The 25,959-nt window shown below is 46.0% G+C and overlaps 1 protein-coding gene across 7 annotated transcripts in view; it reads right to left on the bottom strand.

Moving 5' to 3' along the window:
• RYR2 (ryanodine receptor 2) overlaps positions 1–25,023 on the bottom strand; it is a 738,653-nt gene extending 713,630 nt beyond the window's left edge. For all 7 annotated transcript variants that reach the window (XM_045087357.1, XM_045087359.1, XM_045087360.1 and 4 more), the window contains exon 1: positions 24,582–25,023. In XM_045087357.1, the coding sequence (XP_044943292.1) occupies positions 24,582–24,629 (48 nt within the window). In that variant the 5' untranslated portion in view covers positions 24,630–25,023. The remainder of the gene's footprint in view (positions 1–24,581) is intronic.
• Positions 25,024–25,959: the final 936 nt, after the last annotated feature.

Genomic DNA, 25,959 nt, shown 5'->3' with positions numbered 1-25,959 from the left:
AATGCCATCTCATTAAAAATCCCAGCAGTTAGGAGGTCTGGGGGGCAGGTAGTCTGCTTCTCCCTCCGACCCTCTCCCCTCTCATGTTCTCTCTCTCTCTCACTTTCTCAACAAATTTTAAAAAATCATTTAAAAAAATCCCAGCAGTTTATTTTGTTGGAATTTACAAGCTAATTCCAAAATTTAAGCTGAAATGAAGGGAACCAAGAGTGGCAAAGAAAATTGTGAAGAATGAGAGCAGCGTCAGAGGATTAGCACCAACATATAACAAGTCAATGCAAAACTAGAGCAATTAAACAATCATAAGATTAGAGCAAAAAATGGGGGGTGGTCCTTTAATAACTGCTGCTGGATCGAGTGGACATCCATGGGAATGTGGGGCAGGGGGATACTGAATTCTAACAAACTACAATGGAAAATCAATTCCAAATGGATTGTAGACATCAAGGTCAATAGTAAAATAGTATAGGGGCACCTGGGTGGCTCAGAGGGTTAAGCTTCTATCTTCAGCTTAGGTCATGATTTCAGGGTCCTGGGATCGAGCCCCGCATCAGACTCTCCGCTCAGCGGGGATCCTGTTTCCCCCTCTCTCTCTACCTGCCTCTCTGCCTACTTGTGATCTCTCTGTGTGTGTTACATAAATAAAAATCTTTTTAAAAAAATACTATAAGCTCCAGAAAAAAACATGGGAGAAAATCTTCATGGTCCTTGGATAGGCAAAAATTTCTTTTTTTTTTTAATATTTTATTTATTTATTTGATAGAGATCACAAGCTTTAACCCACTGAGCCACTCAGGCACCCTAGGCAAAAACTTCTTAAACAAGGTATAAATGACAAGAAATCACAAATGAAAGACCCAATCATGTGAAATTCACTGAAATGAAAAACTGCTGCTCAACCACCACAAGAACCAAATGCCAGCAAAAGGGGACAGCAACCATGTTGGAGAACCGATCTGCCGTAGACATATTTGACAAAAGGCTCATATGCAGAATATATAAAAACTCTCACCAAAGGAACAAGAAAAAAGATAACCTTGTTTAAAAATGGGCCAACACTTGAATAGGTACTTCATAAGAGAATATACAAATGGTCATTAAAGATACAAAAAGGAGTTCAAGATTTTGGGTTATCATGAAGTACAACTTAAAATCACAACAAAATACACCACGGTGATTAATATTTTTAGAAACCAACATTCCCTCCTACACTGTTGGTGGGAATGCAAGCTGGTGCAGCCACTCTGGAAAACAGCATGGAGGTTCCTCAAAATGTTGAAAATAGAACTGCCCTATGACCCAGCAATTGCACTATTGGGTATTTACCCTAAAGATACAAACGTAGTGATCCAAAGGGGCACGTGCACCCGAATGTTTATAGCAGCAATGTCCACAATAGCCAAACTATGGAAAGAACCTAGATGTCCATCAACAGATGAGTGGATCAAGAAGATGTGGTATATATACACAATGGAATACTATGCAGCCATCAAAAGAAATGAAATCTTGCCATTTGCGACAACATGGATGGAACTAGAGCGTATCATGCTTAGCGAAATAAGTCAAGCGGAGAAAGACAACTATCATATGATCTCCCTGATATGAGGAAGTGGTGATGCAACATGGGGGCTTAAGGGGGTAGGAGAAGAATAAATGAAACAAGATGGGATTGGGAGGGAGACAAACCATAAGTGACTCTTAATCTCACAAAACAAACTGAGGGTTGCTGGGGGGAGGGGGTTTGGGAGAAAGGGGTGGGATTATGGACATTGGGGAGGGTATGTGCTTTGGTGAGTGCTATGAAGTGTGTAAACCTGGTGATTCACAGACCTGTACCCCTGGGGATAAAAATATATGTTTATAAAAAATAAAAAATTAAAACATTATAAAAAAAAAAAAGGGAGAAAATGTATCTTAAATGCTTACGTGCCAGATGGCTAAAATCTAAATAACAGTTTTCTATTGTCCAAGGCTATTCACTTGTCAGCCCTAGAAATTTATCTCTTCAAAACTTCCTATCCAGTTAACTTTTACTCGAATTGACATTTCTGGGGGGAGGTTGGAGTCTAGCAACTTGCCAGCTATGTGATAGAGTAAGTGCATTTGGATTGAATACAGAATCCAAAGTCAACTTTTTTTTTTCTTTTTAAATAATAGATTACTGGTTGGCGTGGAAGAACAGGGAAGTTTACATTAATATTACTTTTTCCCCCTCTTTATCCTTTAAAACCTTAAAGGTCCACTGTATACATTGTTTGCATGCTGTCTGCTAATAGACTATCATGCTGAACTCTGAAAAAAAAAAAAAAAGAAACCAACATTAACGAAGTCCTGTTGGTGGGCACAATGACTGGTGCAACCACTTAGAAAAGTGTTTAGAGGGGCGCCTGGGTGGCTCAGTGGGTTAAAGCCTCTGCCTTCGGCTCAGGTCATGATCCCAGGGTCCTGGGATCGAGCCCCGCATCGGGTTCTCTGCTCGGCAGGGAGCCTGCTTCCTCCTCTCCCTCTGCCTGTTTCTCTGCCTACATGTGATCTCTGTCTGTCAAATAAATAAATAAAATCTTAAAAAAAAAAAAAAAAGAAAAGTGTTTAGAGGCTGAGCCTAAGGACTCCCCAGTCAGTAATTCCACGGACAGTTGAACATCCAAGAGAAATGTACACAAAACCCATATTTCATTTCAGGTGATCAGTCAACATGTAACATCTGAGAACATCAGCATTATTCATAATACCAGATCTATTCATAACTGTAAAAACTGGAAACAACCCAATGTCTATCAACCAAATGACTCAATGTGACCTAAACTGTGACCTAAAACAATGATAATAATAACCTACCACTCGATACAGCAAGATGAACACATCTCACAGACGTAACAGTAAGTAAAAGAACCAAACACACAATAGCATATATTATACTATTGCATTTTACATAAAATGCAAAAACAGGCAGATCTATTCTGCTAGAGATTGGAATGGTGGTTACCTCTGGAGAAGCAAGGAACCCCTGGAGGGGGTAAGAGGGAGGTTTCTAAGTGCACACAACATTCTACATGTTGAGCTGAGTGGTAGTTACAGGGTATGTTCATGCTACAAAAATTCGTCAAGCTCTACCGTTAAGATTCATGGTCAGTGATACTGTAATAGCAATGTAATGGGACACAGGTAGTTGTGTTTGCGGTAAACAGAGCATCATGTGTAAACTTGGCAAATCTCCAAGTTGTATACCTAAAACCAATGTAACATTGTGTGTCAACTACACTGAAAAAAAATTTTTAAAACAAATTAAAAATGCACTAAACCAACTTTAAAAAAATGATTTACATGCTTTACTATAAGTATGTTCTTTTTTTTTTTAGGATTTTATTTTTTTACTTATTTGTATAAGAGAGAGAAGAAGTGGGGGAGAAGCAGGGAACCCCACGTGGGACTTGATCGCAGGACCCTGGGATCATGACCTGAGTCGAAGGCAGACCCTCAACCAACTGAGCCACCCAGGTTCCCCTATAAGTATGTTCTAATTACACTTCGATTTTAAAAGATTTTTTTTTTATTTACTTAAGAAAAATTCAACAGGAAAAAAGCCTCTGAAAGGCAAATAAATTAGTCTTAGGAATAGACATTTATAGGCAAGAACTATGTTTTCTACATGTCATTATGTCCATGGAGTCAAGTAGAAGGTCTTGCATATAACAGGTATTTAGAATATAATAATATTTAGAATATAATAATAATAATAATAGTAATATATACATTTACATGTAATTTCTATTTTTTTTAAAGATTTTATTTATTTTATTTGACAGACAGAGATTACAAGTAGGCAGAGAGTCAGGCAGAGAGAGAGAGAGAGAGAGGAGGAAGCAGGCTCCCTGCTGAGCAGAGAGCCCGATGTGGGACTCAATCCCAGGACCCTGAGATCATGACCTGAGCTGAAGGCAGCGGCTTAACCCACTGAGCCACCCAGGCGCCCTGTAATTTCTATTTCTATGGATACAAATATGAAGGCTTCCAGCCAGCTTTTGATCATCCTCATTAATTTCTCTTTGGACAAAATGGAAAAACGTGGACTGTTTGAATGTAATGTTGAACTGATCTGACCTAGACTTAAAAGGAAATCTTGGGTTGGCCACTGGATTCTAGCCTCACCCCTTTCCTATTTAGGAGACTCATTAGTGGCTCCACGGAAATGTAATTTTAAAATACAAAGGAAGAAGGAAGCTCTAGGATAAGCCCACAGCACCCCACAAATACCCAGCAAGTGAGAGGGAGTGACTATGTTGTTGCTGACTGCAGAAACACACATACGTAGATAATCATGGTCCTCCCCATTTAGTATATTATTTTTTTTTTAAGATTTTATTTATTTATTTGACAGAGAAAGATCGCAAGTAGGCAGAGGCAGGCAGACAGAGAGGGCGAAGCAGGCTCCCTGCTGAGCAGAGAGCCCAATGTGGGCCTCGATCTCCGGACCCTGGAATCATGACCTGAGCCCAAGGCAGAGGCTTAACCCACTGAGCCACCCAGAAGCCCCATTCGGTGTATTCTTAAGATCACTATTCAGTGAGAACAGCAGACTAAAAAATGGCCAATCCAATGTTTATGGCATTCATAATTAACTGGAGCCACCACAAAGCCAATCGTGTAGTTAAATATGAATGCCCCAAAACATACTAATTCAGTGCCTAAATATAAACAAAGCCTTATTTCTCCTATCAGTTACAGTAATTTTTCTTCCCTCTCCCTCACTCATGTGAAAAACTGTTATGCTCTCAGTAGTTCCGTTTATGGCATCAAAGAATCTTATCAAAAACACGTCAGCGATAATTTTCCCCTGCTGAATTTATCTAACCTTAAAAATAGACTCCATTTATCCACAGTATTGGCCCTATCTTAGAAGCTGAACTATTAAATTATGTTGACTCCTGATGGCCTGAACAAGCAAAAGAGGGGGCCATTACTCATTTTCTCTCTTAGGCAAAGATGTGCAAGTCCTTCTCCATGATTTATTTACCAGACTCCGCTTGGGTCAGGTTTTACTTTGCCATTATTCACAGCAGAGGGCAACAGCAGCATCGTTGTTAAGGCTAAGATTTTAAAGCCCATTTCCACACCCTGAGTCATTGGGTTATCTACGGACATGCCCCCCCCACCTGAGCTCTGGGCCACACGCTGCCCATCTGTAGAGTCAGTGGAGAAAGGGTCTCTCTGGTCCATCCCTACTGTGTGACTGCATGACACCGGTGTGATGTATGGGGTCACGGCTACCTCCCTCCACTGACATTCAGGTCCCTGCTTGAGGCCCTTCCGGAGCAATATTTTTGTTTGATACAACTGGGGCCATGTTTCATGCTCAGCCAGTCGTGTGAAATACTAAAAATTTTGTTCTGTAGAGAATGTCCTTGGCAGGACCGAAATGAGAAAATGTTCTACTAACAGCAGCTAGGGTGGTTTCTTATCACATTATAATGAAAGCGTCAGGTAGCTATCTCCCACCTTCTAATTCGTGTTTGAGTGTTACCATCCTCCTACTCATCCCCCTTCTCTAGATCAGCATCTGTAAGCACTGCAACCAGGTGAAAAGATGGTAGAGTCCCAGGGATGGGCTGGAAGAAGCTTCTAGATCATCTGGTCCAAGCCCTGTTTTTCTCCCTGTGGCATGCCCAAACCCTCTTTTACATTTGCACAAGAGTGATTTCATTTTCTAAGAAAGGAGTGAGAACTGGATATGTGTCGTTGGGTAAGTCCAAGTCTGAGGCTCGACACACAGAAAGGTAGAGTCTCTGACCTTTGATCTGTGAGGACCTCTGCTTATGTAGGTAATGCTGGCATCCCCAGGTACGTCCCTGCAAGACCCAAAGGGCAGATGATACATCTGAACACTTCTAGTACCTTACTGATTGAAGAAAGTTCTTAAACTGTTACAAAGCAGGGGTGCCCAGGTGGCTCTGGCGGTTAAGCATCTAACTCTTTTTTTTTTTTTTAAAGATTTTATTTATTTATTTGACAGAGAGAAATTACAAGTACACTGAGAGGCAGGCAGAGAGAGAGAGAAGGAAGCAGGCTCCCTGCTGAGCAGAGAGCCCGACGCGGGACTCGATCCCAGGACCCTGAGATCATGACCTGAGCGGAAGGCAGCGGCTTAACCCACTGAGCCACCCAGGCACCCCAAGCATCTGACTCTTGATTTAGGCTCAGGTCACAATCTGAGGGTCCTGAGATCGAGCCCTGCGTCAGGCTCCACGCTCAGTGTAGAGTCAGCTTGAGATTCTTTCCTCCCTCCTCTATTCCACCCCCTGCTCCCTTTCCCTCTCCCTCCAATAAATAAAATGTGTTATAGACTATATAAATTTGTTTGACATCTGGCAAACACATATACATATATACCTGTATATTACACGTACATGACAAACCTATATACATTAGACAAGGAAAGACATATTGTATCTAATTTAATAGGGGCAAAAGGTAACATACTTTTATCTTAATGTTGTTTTGCTGCATGGTGAGCAGCATGTGGTTGGGCTAGGTTTGGCAGATCCTATAATCATCATCATCCCAAAAGCAGTTTCTTTTGAAGAAAGTGTTGCAGGCAGTGATTGAGGACAGTAAAGAGATTAAGATACATTCTTAGAAAGTGTTGCAGGCAGTGATTGAGGACAGTAAAGAGATTAAGATACATTCTTTCGTACAGACATTGTACGAAACCTAAAAGCTTTTACGTTTTTATCACTGGTGTGAAATATAAGACAAACTGGGGTGGGCGTACTTAGATGCTATATGCATTTACTACTTTGAATTAAAAAAAAAAATACAATTTTGCAAGCTATACATTCTAACTGCAGTATCGTGCCAATAACATAAAAACGTAATTTTTGTGGAAATTAAAATATCTCAGAAAATGTAAATTGCTTAATTTTCTGAAAAATCACTGGTTTGTTTAGACAGCTAAGCTATTTATCCTAGTAGGAGAGCCAAGGGCAGTTTTTATCAACATGACCACTTGGTTTCCTAAGATATTTCGATGTGTTCCTGGGATCAGAACTGTCAGAGAATTGTTTGAATATATTCTTACGCTTTCCTTGGGCTAAAAATTATTTGTGAATACCTCGACAAACCCTGTCATCTTTCTGAGCGAGTAGCTAAGGGAAAAAGAAATTTTAAAAACCCCACCAATATAAACTCCCACACGTTCTCAGGAGAGACACGCTCACTTCAAGCCTAGCTAGATTATTCAATCACCAACACCAGGCAACATCCAAACAAAACACACCCAGGGTAGAACCAATGAAGCTCTAACTTTAACTGCTCCCCAAAAGGTCCCCAGCAGAAAATGAAATTATGCAAAGCTGACCTGAAGCCAAATGAAAATAAGTGTGTGCTCTCAAATTAGGGAAAGCGCCAATATATAGCTCAACAAACGGGCGGGTCGGTGTCTCTGTGTCTCCACGGAAGCGGGTGGAGGGCTGTCTCTGTCTCTCTCCTGTCCTATACCCTCACCCTTGCTCCTTCCATAACTTAGATGATGGTCTCTCTCATGTGAAAAAAAAAAAGGCAATCAATACACTGTCAAGCTCGCTTCCCCCTCAAGCTAACACCACCCCTCCTTCCCTCCCTCCTCCTTATCAGTGTCTGGGATGATAAGGTCATTTCTGTCATCTACCTCTGTCTACCTCGGCTTCCGGCCACCCTGACCTCTCTCCTGCAGCCAGCCATCTGCCTTCACCTTCCTCTTTGAGACCACATCAAAGGCACTTTTGGTCACCTCCCTCTCTGCCTTTGCTCCAAAGTGCTACGTGCTCAAGTTCATGGCTTCACTATCACACTAATGGTGTGATGCCTATCTCCTGATGCCCACCCTCTCCAAAAGGCCGAATGCACATTTCCAATAATGCACCCCTAGTAGCTTCCTCGGAACTGCCATAACAAAGAACCACAACTGGGTGTTTCAGAATTTGTCATCTCCCTGCTCCAGAGGCCCAATGTCTGAGATCAAAGGGTCAGCAGGGTTGGGTCCCTCGGAAGGCTGTGAGGTCTCTCTCCTGGTTCTGGTGGTCTCGGGCATTCCTTGGTTCACAGGTGCATGGCCCCAGTCCTGTCTTCACGTGGCGTTCTCCCTGTGTATCTTCACATCATCTTCGCTCTGCATGACTCGGACTCCAAACGTCCCTTGTGGAAAGACACCAGTCATCTTGGATTAGGACAAACCTTGATGACCTCATTTTAACTTGATCACCTCCTTAAAGACCCTATCTCCAAATAAGGTCACATCTGAAGGAATTGAGGGTTAGGACTCCAATGTATTGTTTTGGAGAGGACACAAGCCAGTCTATAACATACCTCAAATTCAGTATGTCCAAAACTAACCCCACTGCCCTCCACGGAAACCTTCTCTTGGGCCACATTTCTTGGAGTCTCCTAAACTCATTTTTGTCTTATTCTTCTCCTTATCAATTACCCATCCTTCTTCCACAGCGTCTCCTAAACTTCCCCCCTCATCTTCATTCTCACAACCACCACGCAAATTGAGGCCAAATTATCTTGCACCAACTGCATGGCGACTGTCCCCTAACAGGCTCCCGACCTGCAGTCTCTGTCTGATCTCTCTCTCTACCAATTCATCTTATAAATTGCTGCCACATTAATCTTCCTAACAGACAGCTCTGACCCAGTTCCCTCCCCAGAGAGCAGGAAAAAAGAAAAAGAAAACAGACTAATAACTTCAAAAGCCCTTCTTACCTTATGAATTCAGAATAAATCCCTGCCCCTGCTAGTCTCAAGGCTCCCCATCCTCTCAGGACTACCACAGCTCATGCCCTCACCGGCCCCTTTCCCAGGGGTCTTTCCCATGGCCCAGGGGTCTCCTGGCTGGGGTCTCAGCTGGGGTCGTTCCAAGAAAAGAGACGCTCACAGAGAATTCTTCACTGCAAGGTGTTGAATGAAGGGAGTGAGGAGTGGGTAGGAGGGTAGCGAGGTGGAGGGTGACGGGGTCCAACTGAGAGGGAACAGCAACAACGGGGAGCTCTTATCAGCCCTGTGTCTTGGGCAGCAAGGGGAGTAAACTCTTCCCAGGGCTCAGGGAGAAGAGGTGCATCCTGGAGGACAGAGCAGGGTGCACATGAGGGGGAAATGCATCAGGGATGGGAAAACAGAGAACACAAACACCATCCCACCTCCACTCACGTTCCCTTTCTCCTGGGATCCTGTCTGCCCACCCTCCCCCATTCATTAAAACCTGCTGTTCTTCGAAATGCAGGTTGGTGACATTGAAGATTTCTTTTAAAAAGGTAAAAACACAACTTAAATATAAAATGAACTTAAATATAAAATAAAATATAAAACATAAAACACAAAATATTTTTAAAAATGTAGAAGGTCTGAGATTTTCCTGAATTTTTAAGAAATAAAAGAACTGATATAATGTTACAGCAGGTTCAAAGGAGCACCCAGAGGCACGTGGGTGGCTCAGTCAGTTGATTTTGGCTCAGGTCATAATCTCAGGGTCAGGAGATGAAGACCTGCTTCAGGTTCCCTGCTGAGCTGGGATCCTGCTTGGGATTCTCTCCCTCTCCCCCGCCACTTTGTGTGCTCTGGCATTTGCTCTCAAAGAAAAACAAAAGTTCAAAAGAGAATCCAAAAAATCTGCACATGTGAAAGTCCACCAGGAAACCTGAGCGAATTTGTTTGCCGAGTGCAAAACGGCTGAGCGTCGGCAAGAGCATCCCACCAGACACCTGTGCGTTTCTGTGAACAAGAACCCCAGAATCATTGCTACATTGTTTCCCACAACCTACAGAATTGCAAAATAGCTCAAAGACAAATGAAAGGCAGCAATAACCCAAATGAGTGAGGTGGGCGGGACACCCACAGCTGTCTTCTTACTGGCCATGTTCGCAGGCTTCCACAACTTTTCCTGACCATTGCAAGGAAGGAAAGAAGGAAGGAAGGAAAGAATGGAAGGAGGGAAAGAGGGAAGGATAAAAAAGGGTTTTGGCACTAGAAGGACGTTGGGTTTACCATCAACATCACATAGTTCCTCGCTGTCCTTGAGCAAGTCACATCACGTCTCTGCGAAACGGCTTCCCGATCTGCCCAAAAGCAATCAACAGCCCTAGGGACTAAATGAACTGCTGCAGGAAGCAAATGGTGGTGGAATGGTGGCCATCCTGTCTGAATGGTGGCCATCCTGTCTGAGCGGAATGAATGGTCGCCAGAACACTGGACGAACTCTTTTCCCTTCACTGTAACATCCTGGAGTTAGACCTGACGTTCCTTTGGAGTCCAAAAATTCTAGAACTCTAAATGTTGCCTCCTCCAGGAAGCCTTGGACAACCATCATTACCAGACACGGATCCCTCCCTCCTCAAAATCCTCTCCCATAGTAGTTATCTGTAGTAGGACATTTGCTTTTTCCTTACTCCCCATCCCGCCCACCAGAGACAGAATAAACTCCATCAAGGAAGACAGACTCAGACAGATTGGAGTCCCAGCACCCAGCGTGGTTAGTAGTCAATGGATATTTCAAAATGAACTAAAAGAAAAGACTCATCAAAACCACAATGAGCTATCACCTCACACATGTCAGAATGGCTATTATCAAAAAGACAAAAAAATAGCAGGTGTTCAGGAGAAAGGGAGCTCTTGGGCCCTGTTGATAAGAATGGAAATTAGTGCAGCCACTTTAGAAAACAGTATGGAGGTTCCTCAAGAAATTAAAAATAGAACCACCACGAGATCCAGCAAAATCGCTTCTGGGTATTCAACTGAATGGAACAAAAACACTAACTGAAGAAGATATCTGCACCCCACGCTCACTTCGGCATTATTTACAACAGTGAAGATACGGATGGAACCTAAGTGTCCATCAATGGATGAATGGAGAAAGACGATGTGGTGTATAAAACGGAATATTATTCAGCCACAGGAATAGAATGAAATCTTGTCATTTGTGACAATATAGATGCACCTCGAAGGCATTACACCAAGGGAAATAAATCAGACAAAAACAAATACTCTAAGATCTCACTCATATGTAGAATCAAAAAATGAAAGAAAAACCAAAAAACCAAACTCACAGATAGATACAGGGAACAGATGACCAGCAGTGGGGTAGGGGAGGGTGGTTGAAATGGGTGAAGGGCATCAAAAGAGGAACAAACTTCCAGTAAGAAATGAGTCAGTCCTGGGAATGTAATGTACAGAATGGTAATGACAGATAAGAATACTGTACTGTCGGGCGCCTGGGTGGCTCAGTGGGTTGGGCCGCTGCCTTCGGCTCAGGTCATGATCTCAGGGTCCTGGGATCGAGTCCCGCATCGGGCTCTCTGTTCAGCAAGGAGCCCGCTTCCTTCTCTCTCTCTGCCTGCCTCTCTGCCTACTTGTGATCTCTCTCTCTCTCTGTCAAATAAATAAATAAATAAAATCTTAAAAAAAAAAAAAAAGAATACTGTATTGTCTATTTGAAAGCTGCTAAGGCAGTAGATCTTAAAATTTCTCATCTTGAGAAAAAACTATTCTGTAGCTCTGCATGGTGACGGATGTTAACGAGATCTGTTACCTGTTATGGAGATCATTTCACAATGTGTACAAATACCGAATCATCGTGCTATACGCCCAAAATTCACATAATGATATATGTCAACTTGATCTCAAATAAATAAAATACACAAACACACATACATACATACATAGCAGTCCTGTGGGAGAAGAAAAGACAAGACAGGGCACGGGAGACAGAAGGGATAAAACCACAATCCTCTTGGGGCACCTGGGTAGCTCAGTGGGTTAAGCCTCTGCCTTCGGCTCAGGTCATGATCTCAGGGTCCTGGGATCGAGCCCCACATCGGGCTCTCTGCTCAGCAGGGAGCCTGCTTCCCCCCCCCCCTCTGTCTGCCTCTTTACCTACTTGTGATCTCGCCCTCTCTCTGTCAAATAAATAAATTAAAAAAAAAACCCACAATCCACTCTTCTTCTTTACCAATTTCTGTATTGTCTTTTGCATAAATAGGACTTAAGTTAGGCCAGCTCTGCAGGCATTCCTGAGGGACACTGGTCTCCGCATCAGCAGCAGTGAAACCTTTCAACTCAACAGTGACACCTCTTCTCCAAGAGATGATGGCCCCCTTTACTGTCACAAAGAGGACAGCAGCCGAACGGGATGCTCTCAGCTGCCTTGACAGCGGCCCATAAGAAAGTATTCATCTCAGCTGTTCATTTGTCTGTGACTCAGGAGGAAATGCTCTCCTGATGTTTCTACTGAACCTACAAGTCAGAACTTGTAAGATGATCAAAATGCCCAACCACCGGCACTGTCCCCGAAGACAAATCGTGGCAGATGTGTCCAGGACGAGAGGAGATGGAAGGGATATTCTAAAAGAGGATAAAGAAGAAAGAAAAATGGCATCAGGGATTAAAGCCAGTAAGCGTGTGTGTGCATATGTGTACATGCATATGTCTGCGTGTGAGTGTGTGCCTGAGAGTGTGTATGTGTGTGTGTGTGCACGCTAAATTTTTCATGTGTGTCAATCATCTTTCAGCATGCTGCTATTCTCTGAAAGAAAGAAATCATGTTCTGCCCTATAGGCTCATAACTATACATGTCCCTGAAGTACGATTCTTTAAAATACTGTCTTCCCTTTCAAAAAGGCACTCTGAGGGGCACCTGGGGGGCTCAGTGGGTGAAGCGTCTGCCTTTGGCTCAGGTTGTGATCCCAGGGTCCTGGGATCAAGCCCCAAACTGGGCTCCCAGCTCAGCAGTGAGGCTGCTTCTCCCTCTGCCTCTCACTCTTCCTCCTTCTCTCTCTCTCAAATAAGTGAAATCCTTAAAAATAAATAACCCCAAAGGGCATTTGGATGTATACTTTCACCTCTTAACCTATGCCCCCCCCAAATTTCCACTGTTCCAAAAATAAAATGAATCAAAATTTTTTCAGAAACTCTCAGGAGTGGAATTTGGGGGCATTTTCAGAGATCTATGTGCCATTTTATTGAAGTCACACTTCCCATCCGAAGTGTTGTTCTGCATTGTGGATGCGGTCTTTTGTGCTGTTTTCACATCTTATGTAAAATCTAAATCTGTTTTTACGGCCACATAGCCCACCTCGTGGAGGTGGAGTCTTTGAGCCCCCCATAAGGGACGTGTTTCTCGTCTCTTCACCTGTCGTCCCCTCTGACTTTACACAGAGCACAGGCTTCCGGGACCGCGAGTGGACTGCTCCCAAGCTGATGTGAACAACACCCCGCTCTTCTGACACCTCAGCGGTCGGCGATCGTCTTCTACCTCCCAAGCGTCTCCCACGTACCTGGTATTATGCTGTGAACAAACTGAGCTCCCAACGTGTGCATCTTGAATTAGGAAAACCTAGTCAACCTGGCACACAATTGCTCTATTCTGTATTTATTATCAAAATGCTGGCTCACTGAATCTGTTCCATTCAATTCCACAAACATTTAATGAGAGCCTGTCATGTGGTACATATCCTGCAAGGCGCTGGTAGTTTAAGAAATTCACACTCGGTATTTTAAAGTACAACCCCACAGAGAAAAGCATGGCATCGAGTTTCCCTCCTGTGTGAAAATATATTCACCTACAGCAGAAAGGGGCCCCAGAGAGTGTCTGCTGGGTTCCAGAGCCACCTGCCTGGGCCTGAAACCCTAGCGCCTAGGCCTGGACCTGCCAACAGGGGGCAGGTGACTGAACTTCTTCGTCCCTGCCTCCGAGGGATTTTTGTTAGGATTTCATGAGAAAATACATGGAAGATACTTAAGAGCAGACATTCTGGACGTGGCATATACATGAAGCTGCTGAAAATTAATAAGACGGTAAACAACAAGTGCTGGCGAGGATGTGGAGAAAGGGGAACCCTCTTCCACTGCTGGTGGGAATGCAAGTTGGTGCAGTCCCTTTGGAAAACAATGTGGAGATTCCTTAAGAAATTAAATATAGAGCTTCCCTATGACCCTGCAATTGCACTACTGGGTATTTACCCCAAAGATAAATATGTAGTGAACAGAAGGGCCATCTGTACCCCACTGTTTATAGCAGCAATGGCCACAACAGCCAAACTAGGGAAGGAGCCCAGATGCCTTTCAACAGATGAATGGATAAGAAGACGTGGTCCATAGATACAATGGAATATTACTCAGCCATCAGAAAGGATGAATACCTATGATTTGCATCGACATGAATGGAACTGAAGGAGATGATGAGTGAAATAAGTTAATCAGAGAAAGACAATTATCATATGGTTTCATTTAAATGTGGAATATAATGAATAGCGCAGAGGATCCTAGGGACAAGAAGGGAAAACTGAATGGGAAGAAATCAGAGAGAGAGACAAACCACGAGAGACTCTTGACTCCAGGAAACAAACTGAGGGTTACAGAGGGGAAGGGGATAGGGGTAACTGGGTGATGCGTATTAAGGAGGGCACAGTGGTGATGAGCACTGGGGGTTATATGAACTAATGAATCACTACATCAAAAAGTAACATAGTACTATCTGCTGGTTAACTGAACATAGTAATAATAATAACAATAATAATAAAAGAAGAAGAAGAAAAAGAACCTGCCAGAAGTAAAGTCACCAACAGTGGATAGCTATCTAAAACAGCTCTGACCTCCCAACCACACCAGAGAGAGGGTAACTCTCCAGGGGCTGCCGCCATACTTCGGATGACTTCTGTCAGCCTCTAGAACTATTTGGATGACCTTAAGAAGTCTCCCAGACTATCTCCGAAAGATACGTGGGATGGTGCGGGTGTGTCTCTGGTCCTGCCACCATCAGAATGGCATCTCTCACAGCCCGTGCCCCCACAGGCCCTGTTGCTTACTCCCTTCAAAAAACAAAAACAAGGGACACCTGGGTGGCTCAGTTGGTTGGACGACTGCCTTCAGCTCAGGTCATGATCCTGGAGTCCCGGGATCGAGTCCCGCATCGGACTCCCAGCTCCATGGGGAGTCTGCTTCTCTCTCTGACCTTCTCCTCGTTCATGCTCTCTCTCACTATCTCTCTCTCAAGTAAATAAATAAAATCTTTAAAAACAAAAAAACAAAAAACAAGACCTTCAAAGGACTAGAAGCAGCACCAGAAACCGACTTCTCATTGCCACCCATGAACTAATCTACTAGAATTTCACTTTAAGGTCAAAATTTAGTAAAAAAGAAATATGGAATACTGTCTTTCTCTCAGGAGAGTGAATGTGTTTTGTGTGTGTATATGAGAGACCACAATTTCTTAAGGAAAATTTCTTTGAATGTGAAAGAAATAGAAACTCCAGTGAAATCTCACAGACGTGAAATCATAATTCCATTTAGTGCAATAACCAGAAACCTGCTGTGGAAAAATAAGTGAGGAGAACTATTAATGGTTATGAAGTCAGTGTGACAGTTAGTACTGACTTTAATAATGTCCCAATGCACTCAACTCTCAAGGATTTGATTTTTCCTATAATTTTTTTGTTTTCTTATCTTTTCTTTTGTCCTCTAAAACCGTATCTTTTACTTTGTATCTTTTTTTTTTAAGATTTTATTAATTTATTTGACAGAGAGAGAGAGATCACAAGTAGGCAGAGAGGCAGGCAGACAGAGAGGAGGAAGCACGCTCCCTGCTGAGCAGAGAGCAAAATGCAGGGCTCGATCCCAGGACCCTGAGATCATGACCTGAACCAAAGGCAGATGCTTAACCCTCTGAGCCACCCAGGCACCCTTGTATCTTTGGTTATGTATTAAAATATGAATGAAATCCATGGGTTCATGTGAACATTAGGAGTCAAATTCTAAACTCAGAGGGAAATACAATATTTTAAAGTTTCATCAGAAATGGAACAACTATGCAAAAAGATTTTTAAATCAAAAACTTCTGTAAGGAAAAAACCATAGTGCTCACTGTAGCAGACAAAATAAATTAACCACAGTGAGTTGTCGCCCCGGCCGTCCTGATGGGGGTGTATGAGCCTGTGTCCCTTACTCACTGATCTCACACGAATTCCCCACGCACACACTAAGTAGTGTGTGTCCGTGCAAATAAGAGTGTGCTCACAGCACCCGCAGGAAATGCCTGCCTCAGCCCTCCTCAGACCCAGCAAGGCCCCATCGCCCTGCGGGTTCCTACAGCACATTCTCCTGTTCTGGTCACTTGGCCCCACATCTGGGTAGCTCCCCAGCTAGATTTAAGTTTTTTTTCTGGTAAACTGACAAATACTCATCATCATTAGGTCACTGCGCAGCCACCTAGAGGAGGTCTCACCCCAGGCAGCCAGTGGCTCCCACTCTCTCAGTCACTCGCTCTGGTGGGAGCCCTGCTTGGTTAGTGAGCGTGGAGGCAACGACAGGCAGGTGCCCCAGACACTCCAAGTTAGTGGCAGGGAAAACTTGCCAATTTCTGTTTCATGGCAAAAAACATCAGTACAGAACTTTTACTGGGCCATAGGAACCAGGAAGTACACCTCCCATCTGGGCTTTGAGGCCAACTGTCATGTTTTAGGAAACCCCAGAAATATGGGTCCCTTGTTCACTGACCCAAGTAATAGGAAGCCAGAGAAGCCCTTTGAAGCTGAGACAGTGGAGAAGACAAGCAAAGAAGTTCATGAGAAGTTCAGTGACTGACCAACCCTGTGATCTACCAGGATGAAAATTTCCAGGGATCCCTAAATCATTGAAAGTATGTATTTCCAGCACATTTCATCCTTCTAAATGATTTGAGTTTGGCTGACCCCAGGAACTCAACAGGGAATGTGAAACAACCTCAGAGGGCCCCTCAAAGCCAAGTCCCCACTTGATTTCCACAGAAGAATTTTCATAGGACAACTCCAACCCCAAAGTCACAAAACCCCTCATGTTCCAATGTTCTTGCCGTGATTAACAGAGATGAAAATAAGTGGATAAAGCCATTCCATAGGACACCCCCACGGTGTCCTGGAAGTCACCTCATCATCTAGAAGCTTCTCACTTATACAAATTCTGACAGGGACCCAGGGTCTCTCTTGGGCAGTTCCCATCACTCAGACCTACTTAAGTCTTCATTTATTCTTTCTCTCCTTAGGTCACCTGTCTCCATAACTTCCTTCTCTCAAATGCTCCTCACACGCCTGGTGCCAGCATGCCCTCCCCTGCTGGTCCAGGAGCCTCTGCAGCCCTCCCACAGCCAACCAAGCCAACCATCATGCCTGTCTCACCACCCACCTCCTCTCCCCTCCTCTCAAAACTTAACCGCCTCCCTCCTACTCTTCTGCCTCTGGGAGGGATCTTACTAACACTCTCCCACCTGCACTGGTTGCCTACTTCCCTCAACAGAGATCCCTTCTTTCTGCACTTGAACCCATTCACATGGTTTTCACATTTAATTGGGGGACAAGAGAGGGAGGAACTTTTCTCTTGTCCTGGTCTTCCATCACCATACGATTCCTCTTAAACCCGGCCTTGTAGGTAACACTGTGCTAAGCATCATGGGAAACGAATGCCCCCCCCCATCCCTCACCAACACAGTTGCAACCCTCCCACAGAGCATCAGGGGACCCAAACTTGGGCCACAAGTGATAAAATGTGTGGAACTGAGATGCTCAAGAGTTGGTTCGAAAAAGGTATGGTCAGAACTGGTTGGAGCAATCCAAAAGCTCCAGCAGGATGGGGAACCCAAGTAAGGTGTCAAAAATGAGATCATTGAGGGTCATGAGCCAAGGAGAGCGGTTACACTGGATGTGACAGGAATCTGGAATTGGGCAGGGGTGGCGTGAACACGAGGTTTTAGGAGGATTCAGATAGAAAAAGAGTTCAGGGTGGGTGACTAGTAGTGGTGGGGACAGAGGCCCATGAAGGTCAGAACAAGTATTGGGGTATGAAAGAAATCTAAATCTGAGCGAGGTGCCAAGGAAAACACCACAGGAGATGATGCCAGATGAGATATGAGGGGAGGAAAAAAGAGTTCAATTATTGCATGGAGTGCCTACTGTGAGCCAGGCACTGAAATAGATTCCACAAGAATCCTACCGTGTGATCTTCAAAAATCCCTCTGAGGTGCCTTACACCTTACACCTTCATGGTGTAAGAAAAAATTTTAAATTTTTCTCAAGTATGTAAGCTAGGTGTTGGTGGAGAAAAGCCTCAGACCCAGGTCTTCTGCAATTAGGATCAACCTCCTGTTTCTGAGCTAGAGCTTAAAACGGCAGTGCCACTGGCCAACACAGGGCCACCGGGAAGAAAAGCCACTCAGGGAACCGAATACACCTGGGCTCAGGACCGTGTGTCCGGAGGTCGAAGGGCAGTCAAAACAGAGAGCTAGAGGGGCACCCGGATGGCTCAGTGGGTTAAAGCCTCTGCCTTCAGCTCAGGTCATGATCTCAGAGTCCTGGGATCGAGCCCCACATACTCTCTGCTCAGCAGGGAGCCTGCTTCCTCCTTTCTCCCTCTTTCTGTCTCTGCCTACTGGTAATCTCTGTCTGTCAAATAAAAAAATAAAATCTTAAAAAAGAAAAAAAAAAGAAACCAGAGAGCTAGAAATAAGGGGCAGAGAACTCTCAGATCAGCAGTGGGCTTCACCTACAGGGAGGAATGACCTTGAGAAAGTTCCTAGAAGTTCTCTGGCTCTCGGAGTTGGATGAGGTCATTGTTAAGTCCTTTCAACTCTCATTCCTAGGATCCCAGACTCCGTGGCACAGATAAGCTCATGAAGGCAGAAGAGACAGAACAAGAAACAGGAGAGAATCTTTGGAGAAAAATCACAGACTTGGAGTTCAAGAGGCTAAAAGAGCCCCCAAAAGCATGAACTGAAATATAGAAAAATGACTCCAAATGTGCCATGTGTCCCAAGGCAGAGGAGCTTCCAAAGGGAGGGCGAAGTTAGCAGAGTGTGAGGGGTTCAGAAGGCACAGGGGTGGAGGGGAACATTTGTATCTGGCATGGAGGAGGGGACTGGAAACATCCAGCAGAGTGGCTGCGACGGGTAAAAGAAGCTACATAGCAATTACCAGCAGGGGAAGAGACAGGCGGTGGGTGGAGACCACACTGGGACGAGCTGAGCAGCTAAATGAGGCATGGGGGTCAAACCAGACACTGTGAGGTGGGAGAAATGACCGGGGGGAAAAAAAAAAGAAAGAAAGAAAGAAAAAAGAAATGACAGTGCTTCCACATCCACCGGAAGGAACAGGAGTGAGGGAGGCAAGGAAAGGATGGAAAATGTGTGCTTGAGTCCCGGTCCCAGACCAGGGGGCAAGCACTGGGCTCTCGGACACGTGATGACTCCAACTTTAGAGAGAAGGAAAGAGCTTCCTCTTCTGTGGCCGGAAGGACGGGAGCAGATGTGGACAGTGAACCCTGCCTGGGAAGGGGAAGAGAAGAATCAAATGGGACAGTGGGTTTAAATATACTCTGTAAAGAAGAACGGTGCTCTGGGAATGACCTTTCCGACCTTTCTGCAGAGATGCTCACCCCTTCTGTGTTACTCCACACCACTGTCATGGACTGAATGTCTGCAACCCCCTAAAAGTCACACACTGAAATGCCAAGTCCCAGAGGGAGCTAGTAGGATGTGGGGCCTGGAGGAGGTCAGGAGGCTGGGACCCTTATGAATGGAATTCGTACCCTTAGAACAAGAAACACAGGAGAGATGATTCTTCTCCCTCGGCCATATGAGGATATGACAAGATGACCATTGGCAAACCAGGAAAAGGTCACACACTGCACCTGCCAGCACCTTGATCTTGGATTCCCCGACCTCAGAACCATGACAAACATAAATGTTTGCTGCTAAAGCCACCAAGTCTATGATATTGTGACAGCTGTGTGACCAAGACCGCCCCCAATCTGGAGGCTGACACTGAGCCCGAGCATCTCCAGCTCTCGGTGCTATAGCTTCCTTAGCTGCAAAATGTTGGGTGGGAAGGTGCAGAGGTAGACCAGGGGACGTTTTCTAAAGGCCTCCTCCTACACTAATATCCTAGAATTTTTACATGTGTTTTTTCTTCCTGATTGTTCCATGCCAGCCGCTAAACCTTTTCTTAGCGACCTTTTCTTAGCGACTGTCATTGCAAACAAGTCTCCTTATTTTGGACGCTTCCTTAACACCAACTATCACACCATGCATACAGAAGGTGTTCCACAGATGTTTCTCTGAGTTAAAAAAATGTCCAGAGGGGTGCCTGGGTGGCTCAGCGGGTTAAAGCCTCTGCCTTCGGCCCAGGTCATGATCCCAGGACTCTGGGATCAAGCCCCGCATCGGGCTCTCTGCTCAGTGCAGAGCCTGCTTCTCTCTCTCATTCTCTCTCTCTTCCTGCCTCTCTGCTACTTGTGTTCTCTGTAAAATAAATAAATAAAATCTTAAAAAAAAAAATGTCCAGAATATCACAGTTTTGGGAGACAAATGCATACTTCGGTGTCTCTCCCTCTCCCCAAGGGCTCTATCTGCAGGAGCACAGTCCCCAGAAGTAGCAATCTTTTCTCAGTGAATTCAGCCTTGATAAAAACACTTATCTGAAGCCCAAGCACAAATAAGACTGAATGCCAAATAAATTAGTGGCCTAATTGTTTCAGAGTCTGTCCTTCCTGCAAATGTGTACACACCAATATTTGAGGGGGAAAAAAAAAAAGTCCGATTATGTAAACCTGGATGTGCTTTCCAGCAGATCCTTAAATAAAAAAAAAGTCAATATCTATCTAAAGCTCCTCATGCCTTCATTATCAAAGGAGCAAAAGGTGCAAATTCTCACGGCTCACTCAGAGTCTTCTCCTTTGTACTCTGTGACATTCCTACAGCTGACAAAAGCGATTAGGTATCCTGTTTGCTGCAAAGCTAAAACAGACTTGAACAGCACACTGATAAGTAGCCATTCGCTCCTGGAAAGGACATGAGCCTAAGATTTGAGTTTCAGTCTTAGTTCCGCACCAATGAGTCCCTGAGTTTGTACAATTAACCTTCCTGTACCTCCACAAATGGGGCTAAACATTCCAGTCCAATCTCTGTTACACCATCAGGCACTGGCGTTTACACTTTATGATTCTTACTACTAATTGCTGAGTACTTTCTAAAATGCTTCTTATCATTATCAGCAAGATGGACAAACACTGTGAAGAAACTCACAGTGAAACGGTTCATTCTGCAAAGGAAGGCTGGAGGGCCAGAGTAATTTCTGCAGCCCCAATTCTGTTTTCAATCTCAGTCCAGGTCTAAGTACAAAAGTAGACGCCCCAGTGTACATCAAGGGTCACTCAACTGGTCTACGCAAATGAAAGGTGAAGTACTTGGAAAAATCAACCCTTGACCAAGGTCATTTCACATCATGGGTTTTCTTCAAGTCCAGGATTCCTTGTATAAAATTTTGTAAGATGGCTTGAAAAAGAGAGAGGAGCATCACTTCGAGACCCATGGTTTTAATTACCAAATCACAGCTCATGGACACACAAGAAAGTAAATGAAAATTTTACAACAAAATAAACCACGCATTCCAAATCCCAGGCACATTGGGATGTGACAGTGGATAGGTTTGTTAGGGGTGAGGGCTCATTTTAGGGTAGGATTCTGCTCCAGCACACCCAGTGGACCCACATCCACATTCTCAATTTCCCTCAAAGATAAACGCATCAGGGAGGGCACTCTTCCAGCAGGTGGGGCAGCGGCTGACTGAATCAAAGCTGATGGTTCATCCACAGAAGCGCTTGAAAGGAATGTTAGCAAACTCACAATTGCATAATGGAAAGGAGATGGGAGAGGGGCTGGCAAGCTTAACCGGTGACAAAACTCCCCTTCACAGATGAAGAATTAACTCACAGCCATGGCCATAACTCATGGACACAGTTCATTCCAGGTTTCACCTTTGGTATCCTTAACAGCAATCACAAACCTCTTCTAGAAAAAGAAGAAGGAAAAAAAGCTGTAGGCAGAAGGATGCCAAGGGTGCATCACTGAGCTACAGTGCTTGGAGAAAAAAAAAAAAGAAAAGATAATACTTAAGGTGTTCTAATCAGATATAGGAAATGATCAGTCAGCTTCACCATTAAGGACTCCTAATGACTAACTGTTTCTTTAAAAAAAAAAAAAAAAAAAACACAATAGCTTTGTCCTTCATTCCTAACTATTTTAGCCAATATATAAATTGTTAGTACTCCCTGGATCATTAGCTTAAGAAAGAAAGAATGAACTCATAATGACACGAACGCAAGACAGCACCCTACAAAGAAATACCCAGGAAAAAAAAAATTTAAAAAGAGAAGAATTTACTATAAGAACAACATTCTCTCCATTAGTAACTCCATTTACCATTTCTGAGCCATTCACCTACTCAGGTTAAGGGAATAAGATGGAAAGGAGCCAGGGCAGAAGGCAAAGAGGAGCTGGTAAAAGGTTTGCATATTTCCCTGTGAAATTGTAAAACTTAGAGGAAAAGACATGTTTTCCTTTTAGATGTTAAGTACACACACACACACACACACACACACACACAAAATTCCCCCGCTCCACTGTGCCACCTCCTTCAAGGTCATTTATCATCAGCACAACCTACGGATGTTTTATTAAAAGAAAAATCCCAGCTTAGGACTGCCAGATCTCTACACAGGACCCACTTATCAGAGGTGTTGCTGGGGCTGACAGGCAGCCGTTGAGTGGCGCAGAGTTAACATTACTTTATATGCGCAGAACCCCATCAGCGAGCACATTACCCGGGTCTCTATTAAGCATTCTGATAACCACCTCCAACCAGCTTGGCTTAACATTTAAGCCTGCAGGAAGCCCTTGAGTGCAAGAAGCCTTCCAAAATTTTCTAGCTGATTTTAACCCTATAGAGTTTGAAGAAAAAAAAAAAACTGAATTTAAAAATGACCCAGCAACTAAATATTTTGTCCACCTGAACAAAAGATCTCGTGGTTTGGAGAAACGTATTTTCATATGCCTCTTATTTTTTTCAAACCTTACAGACAGTTTTTCACTTAAAAAAAAAAATAATTATAACCTGTATGACTAGTAGGCTTAAAACACTCCCCATGAGCAAGGTTTTAGCATACAGGCTCCAGCTCATCAGAGCTGGATTTGGGGCCAGTAGCACTTCTAAAGCATACGTAATGGTGCATAACATACAGCCATTCCTTCAGATCATTCTCCATCTCATGCAGACTCTGGATTTTGTCCTTTCCAAAGGCTTTCTGCCCCCACCCCAAATAGTAAGCAAAAATGAATGCCTTAAAACTATTAGAAGAGCAAAAGGAAAAAAAGAAAACCGGTCACTTAAAACGTTCTCAGACAAATTCACCCTTTTCACTTGTTCAGCTCCCAAATACATCACCTGCACTATTTTCACCCCTCAAAGTTACTGTCTGGTTAATATTTCAAGATTTCAGCGTCTCTATGATTTGCCTAACTCTGGAGGTAATTGGGAAGTGATCTCTTTTGCTCTGTTGAGGAAAGAAGTAACGGCAGAAGCTGCAGTCCTCGGGCGGGGGGTGGGGGAATCCTGGAAGGGACGATCTTCCCGAGACAAGTGCAGGAAAAGCATGGAAGGGGTGCTGCAAACGCTAACGAGGTTATTCTTAACGCGAAGTTAACGGCATTTTCTTTTGCCAAGAGGCTCTCCAGTCCCAGCTTTGAGGTGAGCAATGCCTCGGCCTGGGAAGTATCTGCAGCGTTAGAACAAATCAGCGAGAGGAAGGAGCAGTGCCAAGAGGTACTTAAGGAGAAAAAATTGTATTAGTGTGGAGCCAGCCTTTCCCTGCTGCCACCCAGTGTGGAAATTCCGGGCAGCCACCCTGCCCTTACACACACGCACACACGCACACATACACGCACACACACTTTGCTGCACTAGGCATTCAGTAAGCCAGCATTTGGAGAACGACACGTTCACAATGTCCCCGCCACCCCCGCGCGCGCGCGCGAACACACACACACACACACACACACACACACACAGACACACACACATACATACATACAAGCGCGCGCGCGCACTCTCTCGTCTTCCATCCCTTCCACGTTCTGCAAGCCGGCGCCGGGGAACCGCGGTGACCATGGGGGAGACTCCTCTCCCCTCCGCAGCACCCGGACTTGGGGGAGCTCTGGAGGCCGCGTCCCGCACCCCCTCCGGGAACAGTCGGCCGCGGCGCGCTCTACGCCAAGTAGGCGAGTCCCCGGGTTGCGCGACAGCGCGCGGGTCCAGCCCGCAAGACAGAGAAACCGCGCCGCGGCGGAATTCCCGGCGACAGTCCGCGCGACCCCGCCGGCCCCGAGCCCCGCGCGGGCCGCCCGGTCCGCACCCTCCCCCGCGGCGCTCCGGAAGGCGCCGGCCCCGCCACAGGTCAGGCCGGACGGCCCCCTCCTCCCGGACTCCCGCGGCTCCCAGGCGCCGCTCCTCAGCGCCCCGGGACCCAGGCTGCGCGCCTCCCGCCCGCTCGCAGCGCTCCAGCCGCTCTCCGGCCCCGGCTTCCCCTACACGCGCACCTACACGCACCCTTCCCTCCCGTCGCCCCCACACGGCTCCTCCGGAGCCCGCGGGGCACCCCGCCCCGCCCGCGCGCCCCCGCTGCCGCTGTCGCTCTGCCCGGCCCCGGCCGGTGCATGGCGCCCCCGTCCCCGGGGGAAACACAGGACGCGCGCCGCTTACAGTTCGCAGGAACTGGATCTCGTCCTCGCCCTCGCCCCCATCGGCCATGGCTCCGCGCCTCCTCGCCGGCGCTGCCTCCTGAGCCCCGCGGAGCCCGGCGGCGCTAGCGGCGGCCCCTCGCGCTGCCTCCTGCCGCTGCTGCCGCCGCTGTGCTGCCGCTACTGCCGCTGTGCTGCCGCTACTGCCGCGGCGCTGCCCGGAGCCGGGGGCGGAGGGGGCCGCGGCGGCCGGGTGCGAGCGCCGGGCGGTCCCCGCCTGCAGAGCGGGGGAGGAGGCGCGGGCGGGGGCGGCCGAGGCGGGAGCCTCCCTGCGCCGCACTGTGCGGGAGGAGGGCGACCCCGCAGGCCAGCCGCGCCGGCCCCGCGCTCCCTGCCTGCCGCCGCCGACTACTCGGCCCCGACTCCGGCGAGCGAGTGCGCCGAGCCCGCGGAGCCCGGGCTGGTGCCGCGGTGGGGGCGGGGAGTGGGGGCGGCGGGCGGGGAGGAGCTCGCCGGCTCCCCTCTGCTGCAGGTAATCCGCAGCCCGCTGCTCGGGCCCGCCAAACCCGAGGCCCAGCGCCGCTTACTGGCTGCGCTGGGTATCGGGGCTCTAGAGCGCAGACGAGCGCACAGCCTTCCACCTGGCGGGGGCCTGAGCCCCCGGGGCTCTCGCACTAGCCCCTCTGACCTTAGGCGAAACCCAGGGCTCAGCGTTCCTTCCTCCCCCAGGGGCTTCGGCGCTAAGTGCCGCAGCGCTTCGGACGGCACGCCAAGAATCCTTTCTCTGGGATACACGGAGTGGGTATTAAGTTACCCAACACAGGGTATTTTAAACTCGGATCTGTCTATTCCTGACCCACAAGAGAATTCTGCAGTATCCAGTCTCCGTGGACCGCGCTTTTCACTGGTCATGTATACAAAGTGCTCGGTGCACAGAACTTTAACAGATTCTTCTAGCAAATATATGGTGAGTGCCTGTGCCAGACACCTGTGGTACAAGGCAGACATGAGTTAGAAGACTAAACTTTAAATCAACGACGAATTGCAATACAGGAGGGGATATAATAAATTTGAATCATTGATGAGCAAAGAGAATTTGGTACCCATTATCATCACCAGGAAGCCATTTATTTCCAAAGAAATTTGAGCGTAAATAACAATGCCTACCTCGAGCAAATCCATGCAATAGCTCACCACATCGCATTTGACAAACGGCTGTAACTAACAAAATGCAGGGTCTGATTTGGACAATTTGGACAAGCACTAATGTCTTAATTCCCTGTCTTTCACTTAAGATACTCAGCAATGGGGCACCTGGGTGGCTCAGTCAGTTAAGCATCGCCTTTGGCTCAGGTCATGATCCCAGGACTCTGGGGTTGAGTCCTGCATCAGGCTCCCTG

The sequence above is a fragment of the Mustela putorius genome, unplaced genomic scaffold, assembly GCF_011764305.1.
Source record: "Mustela putorius furo isolate JIRA1106 unplaced genomic scaffold, ASM1176430v1.1 tig00001118_pilon_pilon_pilon, whole genome shotgun sequence".
Lineage (NCBI taxonomy): Eukaryota > Metazoa > Chordata > Mammalia > Carnivora > Mustelidae > Mustela > Mustela putorius.
The sequence above is the reverse complement of the archived record's forward strand: the minus strand, read 5'-3'. Positions and strand labels throughout refer to the sequence as shown.